A 21202-nucleotide genomic window follows, 5' to 3' on the forward strand; every position below is an offset into this window, starting at 1 on the left:
ATGTAAATAAAATCCAAATCATTCTTACAGGAATGTATTCTTCAAGCCTTCCATCTGGGAAGGCACCAAACAATTTGGGGCCAAGACACTTTTCTGAAAGAATAGCAAATATTACAGAGTTTCTCACAACAAAGCCAGCACTTGTCTTCGCAATGTGTCCATACACTCGTAGTAGTACTTTACGTGGTTCATCTGGCCTCAATACTGGAATTTCATTTGGAAGAGAACAAATATACAGATAATTGGTCAGTCCACCACTGGAAAAAATATAGAGAAAAACAAGGAATTATTAAACATACATTTGTTATATAAACACTTTGACAGAATATAAAATAAACACAGCAGGGAGACATTTAATCAATATTTGCCAGGCATATCTGCACTTACCGGTTGCATCACATTGCTTATCTTCCTAAACAGCCCACATGTATTGTAGTTTGATGACAGACATGTATTGAAATCCCAACCCACAAAAAAAAGACAAAAAAACTGGCACATTCAGCAGGTGTCTTCTACTATAGCTCCAGCATGACCACAGTCTAAAGACTGAAACAAGTAAAAGACACACACACATATGACAGGCTTCCACTCATTTTCTATCGGCCAAATTCACTCACAAGACATTGGTTCACCTGGGGCTATAGTAGAAGACGCGTGCCCAAAGTGCTGTGCAGTAGGATTGAACCAGAAATCCTGTGGATGCAAAACGAGCTTCTTAACTACACAGACATGACTGCACCTATGTCGTTTGATCAAATGTGCAACCTGCGCATTGACTTGAGCAAGCATGTGACTGAGTATTCCACAGACACATATACTCTTAACCCTTTCGTTACTGTATTTATTTTGAGATGCTCTGGGTTTCTTTCAATTACTTTAAATATAACAAAGAATTTGGATCTTTTCGGTTTGAACGGCAGTTTTTAACATAATTTCTAGGTAACTAAACACTTTTAAACTTCGTATACTGGTAGAATGTGTTTATAAAACATCTTTTCTCTTGGCTTTATTGAGAAAATTCTATAGTTTGTAAGACATTTGTTGTTTTTTTCTTCAATTTCTGCAATTTCAACCAATCACTGACGTCCATTGAGGTAAACAACATTCTGTGCCATATGAATATGTCCCTCGTTTAAGAAACAGATTGGGTTTATTTACATTTCTGAAGAAAACAAAGATCCCTTTCTCCCCACCCCTGACCCTAGCCCTAACTAACCCTAACCCTAAAATAGATTGAAATGCAATAGATCGATACTAGGGTCATAATTATGGGTGGCAATTTCATATGACACTGCTAGAAGAAACTGCCGTTCAAACCGAAAAGATCCAAGATTTTAGTAAAATAACTTATTTATCATTAAGCTAGTGATAGGAACATAGATTGTGACTAAGGTTTGGTGGAAGATTTTAATTCAAAATGTATGAAAATAGACATTTGTACTCAGAACTAGAGCCGGTTTCAGCTGGGTTGGTAACAAAAGGGTTAACATAATCTTCAAGCAAAATGAGAGTAATGCATTCTGTGACAAGACTGGACTTGAATTAGATACAATTTATTTGGTAGGTTTCCTCACACAATTTAGTCTATCAAATTTCACTCACAACACTTGGGGGTCAACCCAAGGTTACAAAGACACACACAGACAGAAACTGTGGCCATGTAAAACTTTACATTAAATAGGTCATTGACCTCATAACTCGCTAATTACAAACAGAAGATCCCCAAATATATTAACATCTGTCTTTACTTATCTCCTTTTCCTATTTCATGGTTGAGTGATTGGCAACAGGAAAAATAATTAGATTCTTTTTATTCTTTCTTTTATTCTTTTACATGTTTCAGTCATTTGACTGAGGCCATGCTGGAGCACCGCCTTTAGTCGAGCAAATCAACCTCAGGACTTATTCTTTGTAAGCCCAGTACTTATTCTATCGGCCTCTTTTGCCAAACCGCTAAGTTACGGGGACATAAACACACCAGCATTGGTTGTCAAGCAATGTTGGGGGAACAAACACAGAGACATACACACACATACATATATATATATATATACATATGACGGGCTTCTTTCAGTTTCCGTCTACCAAATCCACTCACAAGGCCTTGGTCAGCCCGAGGCTATAGTAGAAGACACTTGCCCAAGGTGCCACGCAGTGGGACTGAACCCGGAACCATGTGGTTGGTAAGCAAGCTACTTACCACACAGCCACTCCTGCGCCTATATGGAAAAAAAAAGAAGAAAAAAAGGTGTCAAACAAGAAAAAGAAATGAAGTAGTTTTAGGGTTGGAAAAAATTTGATTTGAAAAAATCCCTAATTTAGTTACAAAACCTAATCTTTCTAAGTATTTCTTCTAATGAAAACACTTTGTTTATCTTAACTTTGAAAGACAAAAGAAGTATAAAATAACTGCATTATTTATGGGAAGACCCAATATTTTCTGGTGTATATGTCACATTATTCAATACTTGATTATAAATAAAAAATAAAGTGGGGGCATAACTTATAGATGGGGCAAAGCTAAAACTATGAAGGGTATAAAGTCTGTATCAAAATTTAACATTAAACTAGCAGTATAGCCCGGCGTTGCTCGGGTTCGTTTTTTTTTAGTTGAGCTTAAAATGGCAGACTTTGATGTCGCATTAACAAAGTTTTGACATAGTTTCAATATATTTTGAAAAGCAAAAATTTTGCATTATGTAGCTTGTTATTCTCGTTAAGTGAACATTTTTCTGGTTGAAATACACCGAAAAATGGTGACACAGAAGTCAAAAAAATTGTAAAAGAAAGGGATTTTCATAGAAAAAAAGCACCTTTTTGATGTAAATAATTTTTGGTGTTAACATGGTCCGATTTGAATTTTATCTTCTACGGAAGGAAGAGCAAGCCTTCTTCTATCATACTCTCAATTTTGGTCAACTTGCACTGCAGGGTCTCGGAGGAGATAGTGTTAGTTGAAGGCTACAAACCTGCCACACATACACACACACACACACAGACAGACAACTTCAGCTTTATATGTATAGATTAGGGATGCAACTTATACACAAGTAAATACAGTAAATGAAAAATGAGAAAATTGAACACAAATAGTTATTTTACAATCAAATTATTACAATGAAGAAGTCTTTTAAAGTCTATCAATACTCAAATGCACAAATTACATATGTGGCAGTTGGTGCAGATATAGTTTCATCATCATCATCATCACCCTCTGTTGTACACTTTGTAGTGTTGATGACACTACATCCCTCGACCGCGAGTCTGCTGCTCTAACCACTAGGTCCATAATTTATCGAGCATGAATGGGTGGAAAATTTGATTTTCCAGTGTAAGATTTTATTTACTTAATTATTTGTTTTTAAAATGGTTAATTTTGTCAAACATGATTGAAACGAATTTCTGATCTATCACTAATGCATTTCATTAGGAAATATTTAAAATTTCTTGTAGTTCCAATACAGTTACTTGGGCAAGTGTCTTCTACTATAGCCATCGGTCAACCAATGCCTTGTGAGTGAATTTGCTAGAGAGAAAGAGTGTGGGAGCTTGATGCACACACACACACACACACACACAAACAAACAACTAGAGAGATATATAGATGTCTCTGTGTCTGTGTTCATCACATGCCTGTCCCCACCCACCCAATGTTTGACAACAGGTGTTGGTTTGTTTACAGCCTCCTTAGTAAAAGAGACTGACAGAATGAGTACAAGACTTAAGAAAAGAAAAGAAAAAAGGGTACTTGGGGCAATTTCAAGCCACTCAAAGCAGTGCTCCAGAATGGCTGCAGTCCAATGACTGAAACAAGTAAAAGACAAAAAAAAAAACAGAGCCTTTTCTTACAGAAATAACTGGAAACAATCAGAACTATAACTGTCAGAGTGAATTACTTAGCTCTTTGAAACATTCTCTTTAGTCACCACTACATTTGTTTCAGTTATTGGACTGTGGCCATGCTGGGGCACCACCTTAAGAAATTTTTAAATTACAAATTCTCAGTTATTCACGTTGTATTGATAAGGTTTTGGTTGCAACAGACATGCAACCTGATATGAAATTTTGAAACGGCTTCACAGGTTCCCTGCCCATTTATGGCTGAGTAAGACTGCAGCTTAAGAACAGGTCCGTTCCATGATAAATGAATTTATGAAATTTCAAAAAGTATGCGTAGAATATATCAGCAATGTTGTGGAAGAACAGATACTCCTTATGCTTTTATATATCCTACATAAAATTTTAATTGTACAGAATCCATTAATTCACACTGTTAGGAATTAGCCATTAAAAAAAAAATACCTGTTCTTTACATATGTTTCCAGGTTGAGGAGGTCAGCTAAGTTTTGACAGATGAAATTTTCAGATGAGCCTATAATCTATGAGAATTTTTTAACCACCTGGTCTTTAACCCTTTCGTTACCAACCCGGCTGAAACCGGCTCTGGCTCTGAGTACAAATGTCTTGTTTTCATAAGTTTTGAGTTAAAATCTTCCTCCAAACTTTAGTCACAATTTATGTTCCTAACACTAGCTGAATGATAGCTAAATTATTTTACTAAATTATTTTGTTATATTTAAAGTAATTGCAATAAACACAGAGCATCTCAAAATATATAAAAAAAGACTCCGCCGGTTACGACGACGAGGGTCCCAGCTGATACGATCAACGGAACAGCTTGCTTGTGAAATTAACGTGCAAATGGCTGAGCATTCCACAGACACGTGTACCCTTAACGTAGTTCTCGGGGATAATCAGCGTGACACAGAGAGTGACAAGGCTGACCCTTTGAAATACAAGTACAACTCATTTTTGCCAGCTGAGTGGACTGGAGCAACGTGAAATAAAGTGTCTTGCTCAAGGACACAACGCGTCGCCGGGAATCGAACTCACAACCTTACGATCATGAGCCGAATGCCCTAACCACTAAGCCACGCGCCCTCATCTCAAAATAAATACTGTAACGAAAGGGTTAATGTTCGCCACTGTCATTTTACTGTTAACTTGTACGAATTTATTTTGCAGTTTAGATTAAAATTTGCTGACTCACTCTTCAACTTTTTCTCTTTTTCTTTAGGTAAGTTGGTTAAACTGCTCCACATTTCCAACACAGAGCTATTAGCCCTAGAAAAACAGATATATCTCGTTTGCTTCGTTATTGATTTTAATGCTGTATTCTATCAACTGACAAATGAGTACAGTTAGAATGTATGCCACATGCATATTAATTATTACCAGTCATATTGTCTAGCAAAAATAGATAACATACAGAATTCAGAACCTAAAGGAAGCATTGTTGTTAAGTTTCAAATGTGTCTGGTTACTTCACAATCTCACAAAAACGTTTTTCTATACCTTCCATAGTTGTTTGATCTTTCTAATAATGGAAGATTCAATCTTTGAACCCTAAATCACAAAATTATATAAATTCAAGTTTCCATATAGTTACCGTCTTCAGATTTAGTTTTTAGTAACTGACTTTAATTTCAGTTATAGTTTAGTGTTCAGTGTTTGGCGAAGGACACAACACAAAACCACTGATGCGATCATCATCATCATCAACATCATTTAACATCCGTTTTCGATGCTGGCATGGGTTGGATGGCTTGATAGGAGCTGGTAAAGCCAAGGGATGCACCAGGTTCTGTAGTATGTTTCGATTTGGTTTCTACAGCTGGATGCCTTCCTAACACCAACCACTTTACAGAGTGTACTGGGTGATTTTTATGTGGCACCATCACCAGTGCTTTTTACGTGGCACCGGCACCAGTGCTATTTACGTGGCACCAGCACCAGTGCTTTTTACATGGCACCAGTGCCTTTTACGTGGCACCAGCACCAGTGCTTTTTACATGGCACTAGTGCCTTTTACGTGGCACCAGCACCAGTGCTTTTTACATGGCACCAGCACCAGTGCTTTTTACATGGCACTAGTGCTTTTTATGTGGCACCAGCACCAGTGCTTTTTACATGGCACCAGCACCAGTGCTTTTTACATGGCACTAGTGCTTTTTATGTGGCACCAGCACCAGTGCTTTTTACATGGCACCAGCACCAGTGCTTTTTACATGGCACCAGTGCTTTTTACATGGCACCAGCACCAGTGCTTTTTACATGGCACTAGTGCTTTTTACATGGCACCAGCACCAGTGCTTTTTACGTGGCACTAGTGCTTTTTATGTGGCACCAGCACCAGTGCTTTTTACATGGCACCAGCACCAGTGCTTTTTACATGGCACCAGTGCTTTTTACATGGCACCAGCACCAGTGCTTTTTACATGGCACTAGTGCTTTTTATGTGGCACCAGCACCAGTGCTTTTTACGTGGCACCAGCACCAGTGCTTTTTACATGGCACCAGTGCTTTTTACATGGCACCAGCACCAGTGCTTTTTACATGGCACTAGTGCTTTTTATGTGGCACCAGCACCAGTGCTTTTTACATGGCACCAGTACCAGTGCTTTTTACATGGCACTAGTGCTTTTTACGTGGCACCAGTGCTTTTTACATGGCACCAGTGCCTTTTACGTGGCACCAGCACCAGTGCTTTTTACATGGCACCAGTGCTTTTTACATGGCACCAGTGCCTTTTACGTGGCACCAGCACCAGTGCTTTTTACATGGCACCAGTGCTTTTTACATGGCACCAGTGCCTTTTACATGGCACCAGTACCAGTGCTTTTTACATGGCACCAGTGCTTTTTACATGGCACCAGTGCCTTTTACGTGGCACCAGCACCAGTGCTTTTTACATGGCACCAGTGCCTTTTACGTGGCACCAGCACCAGTGCTTTTTACATGGCACCAGTGCCTTTTGCGTGGCACCAGCACCAGTGCTTTTTACATGGCACCAGTGCTTTTTACATGGCACCAGTGCCTTTTACATGGCACCAGTACCAGTGCTTTTTACATGGCACCAGTGCTTTTTACATGGCACCAGCACCAGTGCTTTTTACATGGCACTAGTGCGTTTTACGTGGCACCAGCACCAGTGCTTTTTACATGGCACTAGTGCTTTTTACATGGCACTAGTGCTTTTTACGTGGCACCAGCACCAGTGCTTTTTACATGGCACCAGCACCAGTGCTTTTTACGTGGCACTAGTGCTTTTTACATGGCACCAGCACCAGTGCTTTTTACATGGCACCAGCACCAGTGCTTTTTACATGGCACCAGTACCAGTGCTTTTTACATGGCACTAGTGCTTTTTACGTGGCACCAGCACCAGTGCTTTTTACATGGCACCAGCACCAGTGCTTTTTACATGGCACTAGTGCTTTTTACATGGCACCAGCACCAGTGCTTTTTACATGGCACTAGTGCTTTTTACATGGCACCAGCACCAGTGCTTTTTACATGGCACTAGTGCTTTTTACATGGCACCAGCACCAGTGCTTTTTACATGGCACCAGTACCAGTGCTTTTTACATGGCACTAGTGCTTTTTACGTGGCACCAGCACCAGTGCTTTTTACATGGCACTAGTGCTTTTTACATGGCACCAGCACCAGTGCTTTTTACATGGCACCAGTGCTTTTTACGTGGCACCAGCACCAGTGCTTTTTACATGGCACCAGCACCAGTGCTTTTTACATGGCACCAGTGCTTTTTACGTGGCACCAGCACAAGTGCTTTTTACATGGCACCAGCACCAGTGCTTTTTACATGGCACTAGTGCTTTTTACATGGCACCAGCACCAGTGCTTTTTACATGGCACTAGTGCTTTTTACGTGGCACCAGCACCAGTGCTTTTTACATGGCACTAGTGCTTTTTACATGGCACCAGCACCAGTGCTTTTTACATGGCACCAGTGCTTTTTACATGGCACCAGTACCAGTGCTTTTTACATGGCACCAGTGCTTTTTACATGGCACCAGCACCAGTGCTTTTTACATGGCACTAGTGCTTTTTACATGGCACCAGCACCAGTGCTTTTTACATGGCACCAGTGCTTTTTACGTGGCACCAGCACCAGTGCTTTTTACATGGCACCAGCACCAGTGCTTTTTACATGGCACCAGCACCAGTGCTTTTTACATGGCACCAGTGCTTTTTACGTGGCACCAGCACCAGTGCTTTTTACATGGCACCAGCACCAGTGCTTTTTACATGGCACCAGCACCAGTGCTTTTTACATGGCACCAGCACCAGTGCTTTTTACATGGCACCAGTGCTTTTTACGTGGCACCAGCACCAGTGCTTTTTACGTGGCACCAGCACCAGTGCTTTTTACGTGGCACCAGCACCAGTGCTTTTTACATGGCACCAGCACCAGTGCTTTTTACGTGGCACCAGCACCAGTGCTTTTTACATGGCACCAGCACCAGTGCTTTTTACATGGCACCAGTGCTTTTTACGTGGCACCAGCACCAGTGCTTTTTACATGGCACCAGCACCAGTGCTTTTTACGTGGCACCAGCACCAGTGCTTTTTACATGGCACTAGTGCTTTTTACGTGGCACCAGCACCAGTGCTTTTTACATGGCACTAGTGCTTTTTACGTGGCACCAGCACCAGTGCTTTTTACATGGCACTAGTGCTTTTTACATGGCACCAGCACCAGTGCTTTTTACATGGCACAAGTGCTTTTTACATGGCACCAGTGCTTTTTACATGGCACCAGTGCTTTTTACATGGCACAAGTGCTTTTTACATGGCACCAGTGCTTTTTACATGGCACCAGTGCTTTTTACATGGCACCAGTGCTTTTTACATGGCACCAGCACCAGTGCTTTTTACATGGCACAAGTGCTTTTTACATGGCACCAGTGCTTTTTACATGGCACCAGTGCTTTTTACATGGCACCAGTGCTTTTTACATGGCACAAGTGCTTTTTACATGGCACCAGTGCTTTTTACATGGCACCAGTGCTTTTTACGTGGCACCAGCACCAGTGCTTTTTACATGGCACCAGCACCAGTGCTTTTTACATGGCACAAGTGCTTTTTATGTGGCACCAGTACCAGTGCTTTTTACATAGCACCAGTGCTTTTTATGTGGCACCAGTACCAGTGCTTTTTACATGGCACTAGTGCTTTTTACATGGCACCAGTGCTTTTTACATGGCACCAGTGCTTTTTATGTGGCACCAGCACCAGTGCTTTTTACATGGCACCAGTGCTTTTTACATAGCACCAGTGCTTTTTATGTGGCACCAGCACCAGTGCTTTTTACATGGCACCAGTGCTTTTTACATGGCACCAGTGCTTTTTACATGGCACCAGTGCTTTTACATGGCACAAGTGCTTTTTACATGGCACCAGTGCTTTTTATGTGACACCAGTGCTTTTTACGTGGCACCAGTGTTTTTACATGGCACCAGCACCAGTGCTTTTTACATGGCACAGCACCAGTGCTTTTTACATGGCACCAGCACAGTGCTTTTTACATGGCACCAGTGCTTTTTACATGGCACAAGTGCTTTTTATGTGGCACCAGTACCAGTGCTTTTTACATAGCACCAGTGCTTTTTACGTGGCACCAGTACCAGTGCTTTTTACATGGCACTAGTGCTTTTACGTGGCACCAGCACCAGTGCTTTTTACATGGCACCAGTGCCAGTGCTTTTTACGTGGCACCAGTGCTTTTTACGTGGCACCAGTGCTTTTTACGTGGCACCAGTGCTTTTTACATGGCACTAGTGCTTTTTACATGGCACAAGTGCTTTTTATGTGGCACCAGTACCAGTGCTTTTTACGTGGCACCAGTGCTTTTTACGTGGCACCAGTGCTTTTTACGTGGCACCAGTACCAGTGCTTTTTACATGGCACCAGTACCAGTGCTTTTTACATGGCACAAGTGCTTTTTATGTGGCACCAGCACCAGTGCTTTTTACATGGCACTAGTACCAGTGCTTTTTACGTGGCACCAGTGCTTTTTATGTGACACCAGTGCTTTTTACGTGGCACCAGTGCTTTTTACATGACACCAGTGCTTTTTACGTGGCACCAGTGCTTTTTACGTGGCACCAGTACCAGTGCTTTTTACATGGCACCAGTGCTTTTTACATGGCACCAGTGCCTTTTACATGGCACCAGTACCAGTGCTTTTTTCATGGCACCAGTGCTTTTTACATGGCACCAGCACCAGTGCTTTTTACATGGCACTAGTGCTTTTTACGTGGCACCAGCACCAGTGCTTTTTACATGGCACCAGCACCAGTGCTTTTTACGTGGCACTAGTGCTTTTTACATGGCACCAGCACCAGTGCTTTTTACATGGCACTAGTGCTTTTTACGTGGCACCAGCACCAGTGCTTTTTACATGGCACCAGCACCAGTGCTTTTTACGTGGCACTAGTGCTTTTTACATGGCACCAGCACCAGTGCTTTTTACATGGCACCAGCACCAGTGCTTTTTACATGGCACTAGTGCTTTTTACGTGGCACCAGCACCAGTGCTTTTTACATGGCACCAGCACCAGTGCTTTTTACGTGGCACTAGTGCTTTTTACATGGCACCAGCACCAGTGCTTTTTACATGGCACCAGTACCAGTGCTTTTTACATGGCACTAGTGCTTTTTACGTGGCACCAGCACCAGTGCTTTTTACATGGCACCAGCACCAGTGCTTTTTACATGGCACTAGTGCTTTTTACATGGCACCAGCACCAGTGCTTTTTACATGGCACTAGTGCTTTTTATGTGGCACCAGCACCAGTGCTTTTTACATGGAACTAGTGCTTTTTACGTGGCACCAGCACCAGTGCTTTTTACATGGCACCAGTGCTTTTTTTTATGGCACCAGCACCAGTGCTTTTTACATGGCACCAGCACCAGTGCTTTTTACATGGCACTAGTGCTTTTTACGTGGCACCAGCACCAGTGCTTTTTACATGGCACCAGCACCAGTGCTTTTTACATGGCACTAGTGCTTTTTACGTGGCACCAGCACCAGTGCTTTTTACATGGCACTAGTGCTTTTTACGTGGCACCAGCACCAGTGCTTTTTACATGGCACCAGCACCAGTGCTTTTTACATGGCACCAGTGCTTTTTACATGGCACCAGCACCAGTGCTTTTTACATGGCACTAGTGCTTTTTACATGACACCAGCACCAGTGCTTTTTACATGGCACCAGTGCTTTTTACATGGCACCAGCACCAGTGCTTTTTACATGGCACTAGTGCTTTTTACATGGCACCAGCACCAGTGCTTTTTACATGGCACCAGTGCTTTTTACATGGCACCAGCACCAGTGCTTTTTACATGGCACTAGTGCTTTTTACATGGCACCAGCACCAGTGCTTTTTACATGGCACCAGTGCTTTTTACATGGCACCAGCACCAGTGCTTTTTACATGGCACCAGTGCTTTTTACATGGCACCAGCACCAGTGCTTTTTACATGGCACTAGTGCTTTTTACATGGCACCAGCACCAGTGCTTTTTACATGGCACCAGTGCTTTTTACATGGCACCAGCACCAGTGCTTTTTACATGGCACCAGTACCAGTGCTTTTTACATGGCACCAGTGCTTTTTATGTGGCACCAGCACCAGTGCTTTTTACATGGCACTAGTGCTTTTTACATGACACCAGCACCAGTGCTTTTTACATGGCACCAGTGCTTTTTACATGGCACCAGCACCAGTGCTTTTTACATGGCACCAGCACCAGTGCTTTTTACATGGCACTAGTGCTTTTTACATGGCACTAGTGCTTTTTACATGGCACTAGTGCTTTTTACATGGCACCAGCACCAGTGCTTTTTACATGGCACTAGTGCTTTTTACATGACACCAGCACCAGTGCTTTTTACATGGCACCAGTGCTTTTTACATGGCACCAGCACCAGTGCTTTTTACATGGCACCAGCACCAGTGCTTTTTACGTGGCACCAGTACCAGTGCTTTTTACGTGGCACCAGCACCAGTGCTTTTTACATGGCACTAGTGCTTTTTATGTGGCACCAGCACCAGTGCTTTTTACATGGCACTAGTGCTTTTTACATGGCACCAGTGCCTTTTACGTGGCACCAGCACCAGTGCTTTTTACATGGCACCAGCACCAGTGCTTTTTACATGGCACCAGTACCAGTGCTTTTTTATGCGGCACCAGCACCAGTTCTTTTTACGTGGCACCAGCACCAGTGCTTTTTACATGGCACCAGTGCCTTTTACGTGGCACCAGCACCAGTGCTTTTTACATGGCACCAGCACCAGTGCTTTTTACATGGCACCAGTGCCTGTTACATGGCACCAGCACCAGTGCTTTTTACATGGCACCAGTACCAGTGCTTTTTACATGGCACTAGTGCTTTTTATGTGGCACCAGCACCAGTGCTTTTTACATGGCACCAGCACCAGTGCTTTTTACATGCACCAGTGCCTTTTACGTGGCACCAGCGCTTTTTACATGGCACCAGTACCAGTGCTTTTTACGTGGCACCAGTGCTTTTTATGTGGCACCAGCACCAGTGCTTTTTACATGGCACTAGTGCTTTTTATGTGGCACCAGTACCAGTGCTTTTTATGTGGCACCAGCACCAGTGCTTTTTACATGGCACCAGTACCAGTGCTTTTTATGTGACACCAGCACCAGTGCTTTTTACATGGCACTAGTGCTCTTTATGTGGCACCAGCACCAGTGCTTTTTACATGGCACCAGTACCAGTGCTTTTTATGTGGCACCAGCACCAGTGCTTTTTACATGGCACTAGTGCTTTTTATGTGGCACCAGTACCAGTGCTTTTTACATGGCACCAGTACCAGTGCTTTTTACATGGCACCAGTACCAGTGCTTTTTATGTGGCACCAGCACCAGTGCTTTTTACATGGCACTAGTGCTTTTTATGTGGCACCAGTACCAGTGCTTTTTACATGGCACCAGTACCAGTGCTTTTTACATGGCACCAGTACCAGTGCTTTTTATGTGACACCAGCACCAGTGCTTTTTACATGGCACTAGTGCTCTTTATGTGGCACCAGCACCAGTGCTTTTTACATGGCACCAGTACCAGTGCTTTTTATGTGGCACCAGCACCAGTGCTTTTTACATGGCACTAGTGCTTTTTATGTGGCACCAGTACCAGTGCTTTTTACATGGCACCAGTACCAGTGCTTTTTACATGGCACCAGTACCAGTGCTTTTTATGTGGCACCAGCACCAGTGCTTTTTACATGGCACTAGTGCTTTTTATGTGGCACCAGTACCAGTGCTTTTTACATGGCACCAGTACCAGTGCTTTTTACATGGCACCAGTACCAGTGCTTTTTATGTGACACCAGCACCAGTGCTTTTTACATGGCACTAGTGCTCTTTATGTGGCACCAGCACCAGTGCTTTTTACATGGCACCAGTACCAGTGCTTTTTATGTGGCACCAGCACCAGTGCTTTTTACATGGCACTAGTGCTTTTTATGTGGCACCAGTACCAGTGCTTTTTACATGGCACCAGCACCAGTGCTTTTTACATGGCACCAGTACCAGTGCTTTTTTATGCGGCACCAGCACCAGTTCTTTTTACGTGGCACCAGCACCAGTGCTTTTTACATGGCACCAGTGCTTTTTACATGGCACCAGTGCTTTTTACGTGGCACCAGCACCAGTGCTTTTTACATGGCACCAGCACCAGTGCTTTTTACATGGCACCAGTGCCTGTTACATGGCACCAGCACCAGTGCTTTTTACATGGCACCAGTACCAGTGCTTTTTACATGGCACTAGTGCTTTTTATGTGGCACCAGCACCAGTGCTTTTTACATGGCACCAGCACCAGTGCTTTTTACATGGCACCAGTGCTTTTTACGTGGCACCAGCACCAGTGCTTTTTACATGGCACCAGTACCAGTGCTTTTTACGTGGCACCAGTGCTTTTTATGTGGCACCAGCACCAGTGCTTTTTACATGGCACTAGTGCTTTTTATGTGGCACCAGTACCAGTGCTTTTTATGTGGCACCAGCACCAGTGCTTTTTACATGGCACCAGTACCAGTGCTTTTTATGTGACACCAGCACCAGTGCTTTTTACATGGCACTAGTGCTCTTTATGTGGCACCAGCACCAGTGCTTTTTACATGGCACCAGTACCAGTGCTTTTTACATGGCACCAGCACCAGTGCTTTTTACATGGCACCAGCACCAGTGCTTTTTACGTGGCACCAGCACCAGTGCTTTTTACATGGCACCAGTGCTTTTTATGTGGCACCAGCACCAGTGCTTTTTACATGGCACCAGTACCAGTGCTTTTTACATGGCACCAGTACCAGTGCTTTTTACATGGCACTAGTGCTTTTTATGTGGCACCAGCACCAGTGCTTTTTACATGGCACCAGCACCAGTGCTTTTTACATGGCACCAGTACCAGTGCTTTTTACATGGCACCAGCACCAGTGCTTTTTACATGGCACTAGTGCTTTTTATGTGGCACCAGCACCAGTGCTTTTTACATGGCACCAGCACCAGTGCTTTTTACATGGCACCAGTACCAGTGCTTTTTACATGGCACTAGTGCTTTTTATGTGGCACCAGCACCAGTGCTTTTTACATGGCACCAGTACCAGTGCTTTTTACATGGCACCAGCACCAGTGCTTTTTACATGGCACCAGTGCTTTTTATGTGGCACCAGCACCAGTGCTTTTTACATGGCACCAGTACCAGTGCTTTTTACATGGCACCAGTACCAGTGCTTTTTACATGGCACTAGTGCTTTTTATGTGGCACCAGCACCAGTGCTTTTTACATGGCACCAGCACCAGTGCTTTTTACATGGCACCAGTACCAGTGCTTTTTACATGGCACCAGCACCAGTGCTTTTTACATGGCACTAGTGCTCTTTATGTGGCACCAGCACCAGTGCTTTTTACATGGCACCAGTACCAGTGCTTTTTACATGGCACCAGCACCAGTGCTTTTTACATGGCACCAGTGCTTTTTATGTGGCACCAGCACCAGTGCTTTTTACATGGCACCAGCACCAGTGCTTTTTACATGGCACCAGTGCCTTTTACGTGGCACCAGCACCAGTGCTTTTTACATGGCACCAGTACCAGTGCTTTTTACGTGGCACCAGTGCTTTTTATGTGGCACCAGCACCAGTGCTTTTTACATGGCACTAGTGCTTTTTATGTGGCACCAGTACCAGTGCTTTTTATGTGGCACCAGCACCAGTGCTTTTTACATGGCACCAGCACCAGTGCTTTTTACATGGCACCAGTGCTTTTTATGTGGCACCAGCACCAGTGCTTTTTACATGGCACCAGTGCTTTTTACATGGCACCAGTACCAGTGCTTTTTACATGGCACCAGTACCAGTGCTTTTTACATGGCACTAGTGCTTTTTATGTGGCACCAGCACCAGTGCTTTTTACATGGCACCAGCACCAGTGCTTTTTACATGGCACCAGTACCAGTGCTTTTTACATGGCACCAGCACCAGTGCTTTTTACATGGCACCAGTACCAGTGCTTTTTACATGGCACCAGTACCAGTGCTTTTTACATGGCACCAGTACCAGTGCTTTTTACATGGCACCAGTACCAGTGCTCTTTATGTGGCACCAGCACCAGTGCTTTTTACATGGCACCAGTACCAGTGCTTTTTACATGGCACCAGCACCAGTGCTTTTTACATGGCACCAGTGCTTTTTATGTGGCACCAGTGCCTTTTACGTGGCACCAGCACCAGTGCTTTTTACATGGCACCAGTGCCTTTTACGTGGCACCAGCACCAGTGCTTTTTACATGGCACCAGTGCTTTTTATGTGGCACCAGCACCAGTGCTTTTTACATGGCACCAGTACCAGTGCTTTTTACATGGCACTAGTGCTTTTTATGTGGCACCAGCACCAGTGCTTTTTACATGGCACCAGTGCTTTTTATGTGGCACCAGCACCAGTGCTTTTTACATGGCACCAGTACCAGTGCTTTTTATGTGGCACCAGCACCAGTGCTTTTTACATGGCACCAGCACCAGTGCTTTTTACATGGCACCAGTGCTTTTTTGTGGCACCAGCACTTTTTACATGGCACCAGCACCAGTGCTTTTTACATGGCACCAGTACCAGTGCTTTTTACATGGCACTAGTGCTTTTTATGTGGCACCAGCACCAGTGCTTTTTACATGGCACCAGTGCTTTTTATGTGGCACCAGCACCAGTGCTTTTTACATGGCACCAGTACCAGTGCTTTTTACATGGCACTAGTGCTTTTTATGTGGCACCAGCACCAGTGCTTTTTACATGGCACCAGCACCAGTGCTTTTTACATGGCACCAGTACCAGTGCTTTTTACATGGCACCAGTACCAGTGCTTTTTACATGGCACTAGTGCTTTTTACATGGCACCAGTACCAGTGCTCTTTATGTGGCACCAGCACCAGTGCTTTTTACATGGCACCAGTACCAGTGCTTTTTACATGGCACCAGCACCAGTGCTTTTTACATGGCACCAGTGCTTTTTATGTGGCACCAGTGCCTTTTACGTGGCACCAGCACCAGTGCTTTTTACATGGCACCAGTGCTTTTTACATGGCACCAGTGCCTTTTACGTGGCACCAGCACCAGTGCTTTTTACATGGCACCAGCACCAGTGCTTTTTACATGGCACCAGTGCTTTTTATGTGGCACCAGCACCAGTGCTTTTTACATGGCACCAGTACCAGTGCTTTTTACATGGCACTAGTGCTTTTTATGTGGCACCAGCACCAGTGCTTTTTACATGGCACCAGTGCTTTTTACGTGGCACCAGCACCAGTGCTTTTTACATGGCACCAGTACCAGTGCTTTTTACATGGCACCAGTGCTTTTTATGTGGCACCAGCACCAGTGCTTTTTACATGGCACCAGTGCTTTTTATGTGGCACCAGCACCAGTGCTTTTTACATGGCACCAGTGCTTTTTATGTGGCACCAGCACCAGTGCTTTTTACATGGCACCAGTACCAGTGCTTTTTACATGGCACCAGTGCTTTTTATGTGGCACCAGCACCAGTGCTTTTTACATGGCACCAGCACCAGTGCTTTTTACATGGCACCAGTGCTTTTTACGTGGCACCAGCACTTTTTACATGGCACCAGTACCAGTGCTTTTTACATGGCACTAGTGCTTTTTATGTGGCACCAGCACCAGTGCTTTTTACATGGCACCAGTGCCTTTTACGTGGCACCAGCACCAGTGCTTTTTACATGGCACCAGTACCAGTGCTTTTTACATGGCACTAGTGCTTTTTATGTGGCACCAGCACCAGTGCTTTTTACATGGCACCAGTGCTTTTTACATGGCACCAGCACCAGTGCTTTTTACATGGCACCAGTGCTTTTTATGTGGCACCAGCACCAGTGCTTTTTACATGGCACCAGTACCAGTGCTTTTTACATGGCACCAGTGCTTTTTATGTGGCACCAGCACCAGTGCTTTTTACATGGCACCAGCACCAGTGCTTTTTACATGGCACCAGTGCTTTTTATGTGGCACCAGCACTTTTTACATGGCACCAGTACCAGTGCTTTTTACATGGCACTAGTGCTTTTTATGTGGCACCAGCACCAGCGCTTTTTACATGGCACCAGCACCAGTGCTTTTTACATGGCACCAGCACCAGTGCTTTTTACATGGCACCAGCACCAGTGCTTTTTACATGGCACTAGTGCTTTTTACATGGCACCAGTACCAGTGCTCTTTATGTGGCACCAGCACCAGTGCTCTTTATGTGGCACCAGCACCAGTGCTTTTTACATGGCACCAGTACCAGTGCTTTTTACATGGCACCAGCACCAGTGCTTTTTACATGGCACCAGTACCAGTGCTTTTTACATGGCACCAGTACCAGTGCTTTTTACATGGCACCAGTGCTTTTTACATGGCACCAGTACCAGTGCTCTTTATGTGGCACCAGCACCAGTGCTTTTTACATGGCACCAGTACCAGTGCTTTTTACATGGCACCAGCACCAGTGCTTTTTACATGGCACCAGTGCTTTTTACGTGGCACCAGTGCCTTTTACGTGGCACCAGCACCAGTGCTTTTTACATGGCACCAGTGCTTTTTACATGGCACCAGTGCCTTTTACGTGGCACCAGCACCAGTGCTTTTTACATGGCACCAGCACCAGTGCTTTTTACATGGCACCAGTGCTTTTTATGTGGCACCAGCACCAGTGCTTTTTACATGGCACCAGTACTAGTGCTTTTTACATGGCACTAGTGCTTTTTATGTGGCACCAGCACCAGTGCTTTTTACATGGCACCAGTGCCTTTTACGTGGCACCAGCACCAGTGCTTTTTACATGGCACCAGCACTTTTTACATGGCACCAGTGCTTTTTACGTGGCACCAGCACCAGTGCCTTTTTCTTTTCTTTTAAAGCTAAATATATACAGGGTGGTATGAAAGTAGTTATGAAAAGAGAAAACACGTACAATACTCATTTATTAAGTATTATTATAGTTATGATAAATGTATTAATATGATTAATGACACTGAAAATATCAAAAATGAAGCTAACTAATTTAATGTGCTAATAATTTTAATGAATTAAGTATTATGACATTGATGTGGTACTTACTGTTTACCTACTTTTGCACCCCTGCCCCAGGATATTAGGCTAACCACCAGAGATGGCCTCTGATTCTAAGACACAAAACATCTTGTTTTAAAACGTTCATATTTTGAATTAAAGACTATCCATCAGAATTTTATGCAAGAACCATTTTACATTGTGTTCCTCACACCAATTCAAGGTTTTCAAATTCCGGCACAAGGCCAGCAATTTTAAGGGAAGGAATTGTCAATTACATCAACCCTTGACAGAAAAAAATTTCATGCACGTGAAGCTTGCAGATTATGTTTTGATGGATATCATGAAATCAACCAAATATGCAACCTACACTAGTTTTTAAAGTAAGCTCCTTATTTCAAAGGAATTTTAAATGAAAAAGGATAAAGCTCCTTTCTGTGTCATAGAGACTCATAGGGCTGGTTTACCAGATTCTCTTACATGGATGGGTCACTGATCTGTCACAGAAATACCCATTTTTTGCCAACTAAGTGGACTGGAGTAATATGAAATTAATTGTTTTGCTCAAGAAGACAAGACATTGCCCAGTACAGGAATTGAAACCACAATCTTATGATCATGAGTTCAACACACTAACCACTATGCCACAGACCTCCACAATACACTCCAAAGCAACTTGAGAAAACATTTAGTTTGGACATTGACTTACAGCTCTTAATAAGGACTGATAGAAGCTAATAGTGACCCTTTAATTCATCTGCATTAGACAACCTTTCTAGCACATGTCACACGATGAAACACACACAGTGAAATAAATGTTTTAAATGACAATAAAACTAAAATTAATTAAAATATCTGGTGCAGATATGGCTGTGTAGTTAAGAAGCTTGTTTCCAAACAATGTGACCTTGGGTTCAGCTCCATGACATGGCACCTTGGGCAAGTATCCTCTAGTGTATCCCTAGGCCAACCAAAGCCGTGAGAGAATTTGATAGACAGAAATGAAAGAAGTCCATGGTGTGTGTGTGTGTGTGTGTGTGTGTGAGTGAGTGTATATGTGTACCCTTGTTTCAACATCATGTGATGGTTGTAAATGAGCAATGTTATTTGTTTCCTGTCTTCTACGAAAAGCATGTCTGATGATGGGAAATATTAGCTTTCTTGGAAAAACATGGCTGTTGGCGACAAGAAGGGTATCCAATCACAACCCCCTACCCCCACCCAAAAAAATGGCCTCATCAAATTCTGTGGGACTCATGCTAGCATGATGGAAAAATGAACATTAAATGATGATGATATCAAAGATAGTACAGTTGCAGTGTGAGGAAACTGTCAAACTCAGTTAATCCTCTTTGTTTCAAACCTGGCGTATATTTGATAACATGAATCAAGATCTCTGTTGACTGGACAAACGAGAGATAGGGGGGAGAAGGGAAAGAAAGAGAAAGGGAGCAATATAATATTAGATAAAATCAACTTTAGAGTATTATGTCACTAATCTTTTTTATCATTGTTGTCTACAAGAATCTTCAATCCTTCACAAATACAGAGTCAAACAAAATATATATATGTTGAATGTCATTTTACAACTCTCACAGCTAAACATATGACATTGTACAGAATACAAATTTAAAAGCTTGATACATTTGGGGTACAAGATCTGTGGGTCAACTCCAAATCTGTTGGTTTCCTCAGAATCATTTTACTTAATAACATGAGTACTTACGCAGCCAGGAACAAAAACTAAGTAGATAGAATTGCTAATGTCATTAACTCTTTAGTGTTTAAACTGGCCATATCCGGCCCAAAATATTCTACATACTTTATATTCAAAGTGGCCATATCTAGCCTCTCACACCTAACCTACAGTGACAGTCTAAAAATAAGCAATCACATCATTGAAACCTCAAAGCTATAAGTTAATGCATGATTAATTCAAAACAATTTGAGTGAAAAAGCATTACATTTAACAGAGTAATCTGAACACTAAAGGGTTAAGTGAAGAATCAACTTGTGGTAATTAAGGATAAAGTTATGGCAGCGAGATGGCAGAATCGTTAGCATGCCGGGCGAAATGCGCAGCCGTATTTCGTCTGTCGCTACATTGTGAGTTCAAATTCTGCTGAGGTCAACTTTGCCTTTCATCCTTTCGGGGTCGATTAAATAAGTACCAGTTAGGCACTGGGGTCGATATAATCGACTTAATCCGTGTGTCTGTCCTTGTTTGTCCTCTCTGTGTTCAGCCTCTTGTGGGTAGTAAAGAAATAGGTAATTAAGGATAAGGTTACCATAATCATCATTGTTTTAACGTCTATTTTTCTATGCTCACATGGGTTAGACAGAATTTGGGAAGGTGGAATTTCTATAGCCAGATGCCCTTCCTGTTGTCAACCCTCATCTGTTCTCATGTAGAGCAATATTTTTTCCATAACCTGACATGGTTTTACAGAAGATTAGAAATGAAGGCCACTGCTTGTATGATAATGACATGTGCATACAGTTATCAAGTGAGTTGAAGGCAAGGAAACAGTAACACACAAGTAGACACATGAAGGGCTCTCTTCAGTTTTTGTTTACCGAATCCAGAGACCGAGACCTTTGAAAGTATGCTGTGCATGAGAAAACCCGGCAGGACAAGTGAGACCATAACCCGTGGCCTCTACCTGGGATGTAGCCAGTCCACTTATGCATACCTTTCCTTCTTGGGACACAAAACTCTACTTGTGAAGACCTGTTGAGGCAAGTG

The 21202-nt window shown here is 43.2% G+C and overlaps 1 protein-coding gene across 1 annotated transcript in view; it reads right to left on the minus strand.

Moving 5' to 3' along the window:
- Positions 1-21202, minus strand: part of LOC115217398 (choline kinase alpha) — a 69805-nt gene that overhangs the window by 20061 nt on the left and 28542 nt on the right. The window contains exon 3 of the mRNA XM_029787084.2: positions 29-257. Within this exon, the coding sequence (XP_029642944.1) occupies positions 29-257 (229 nt within the window). The remainder of the gene's footprint in view (positions 1-28; positions 258-21202) is intronic.

The sequence above is a fragment of the Octopus sinensis genome, linkage group LG11 (genome assembly GCF_006345805.1).
Source record: "Octopus sinensis linkage group LG11, ASM634580v1, whole genome shotgun sequence".
Classification (NCBI taxonomy): Eukaryota; Metazoa; Mollusca; class Cephalopoda; order Octopoda; family Octopodidae; genus Octopus; species Octopus sinensis.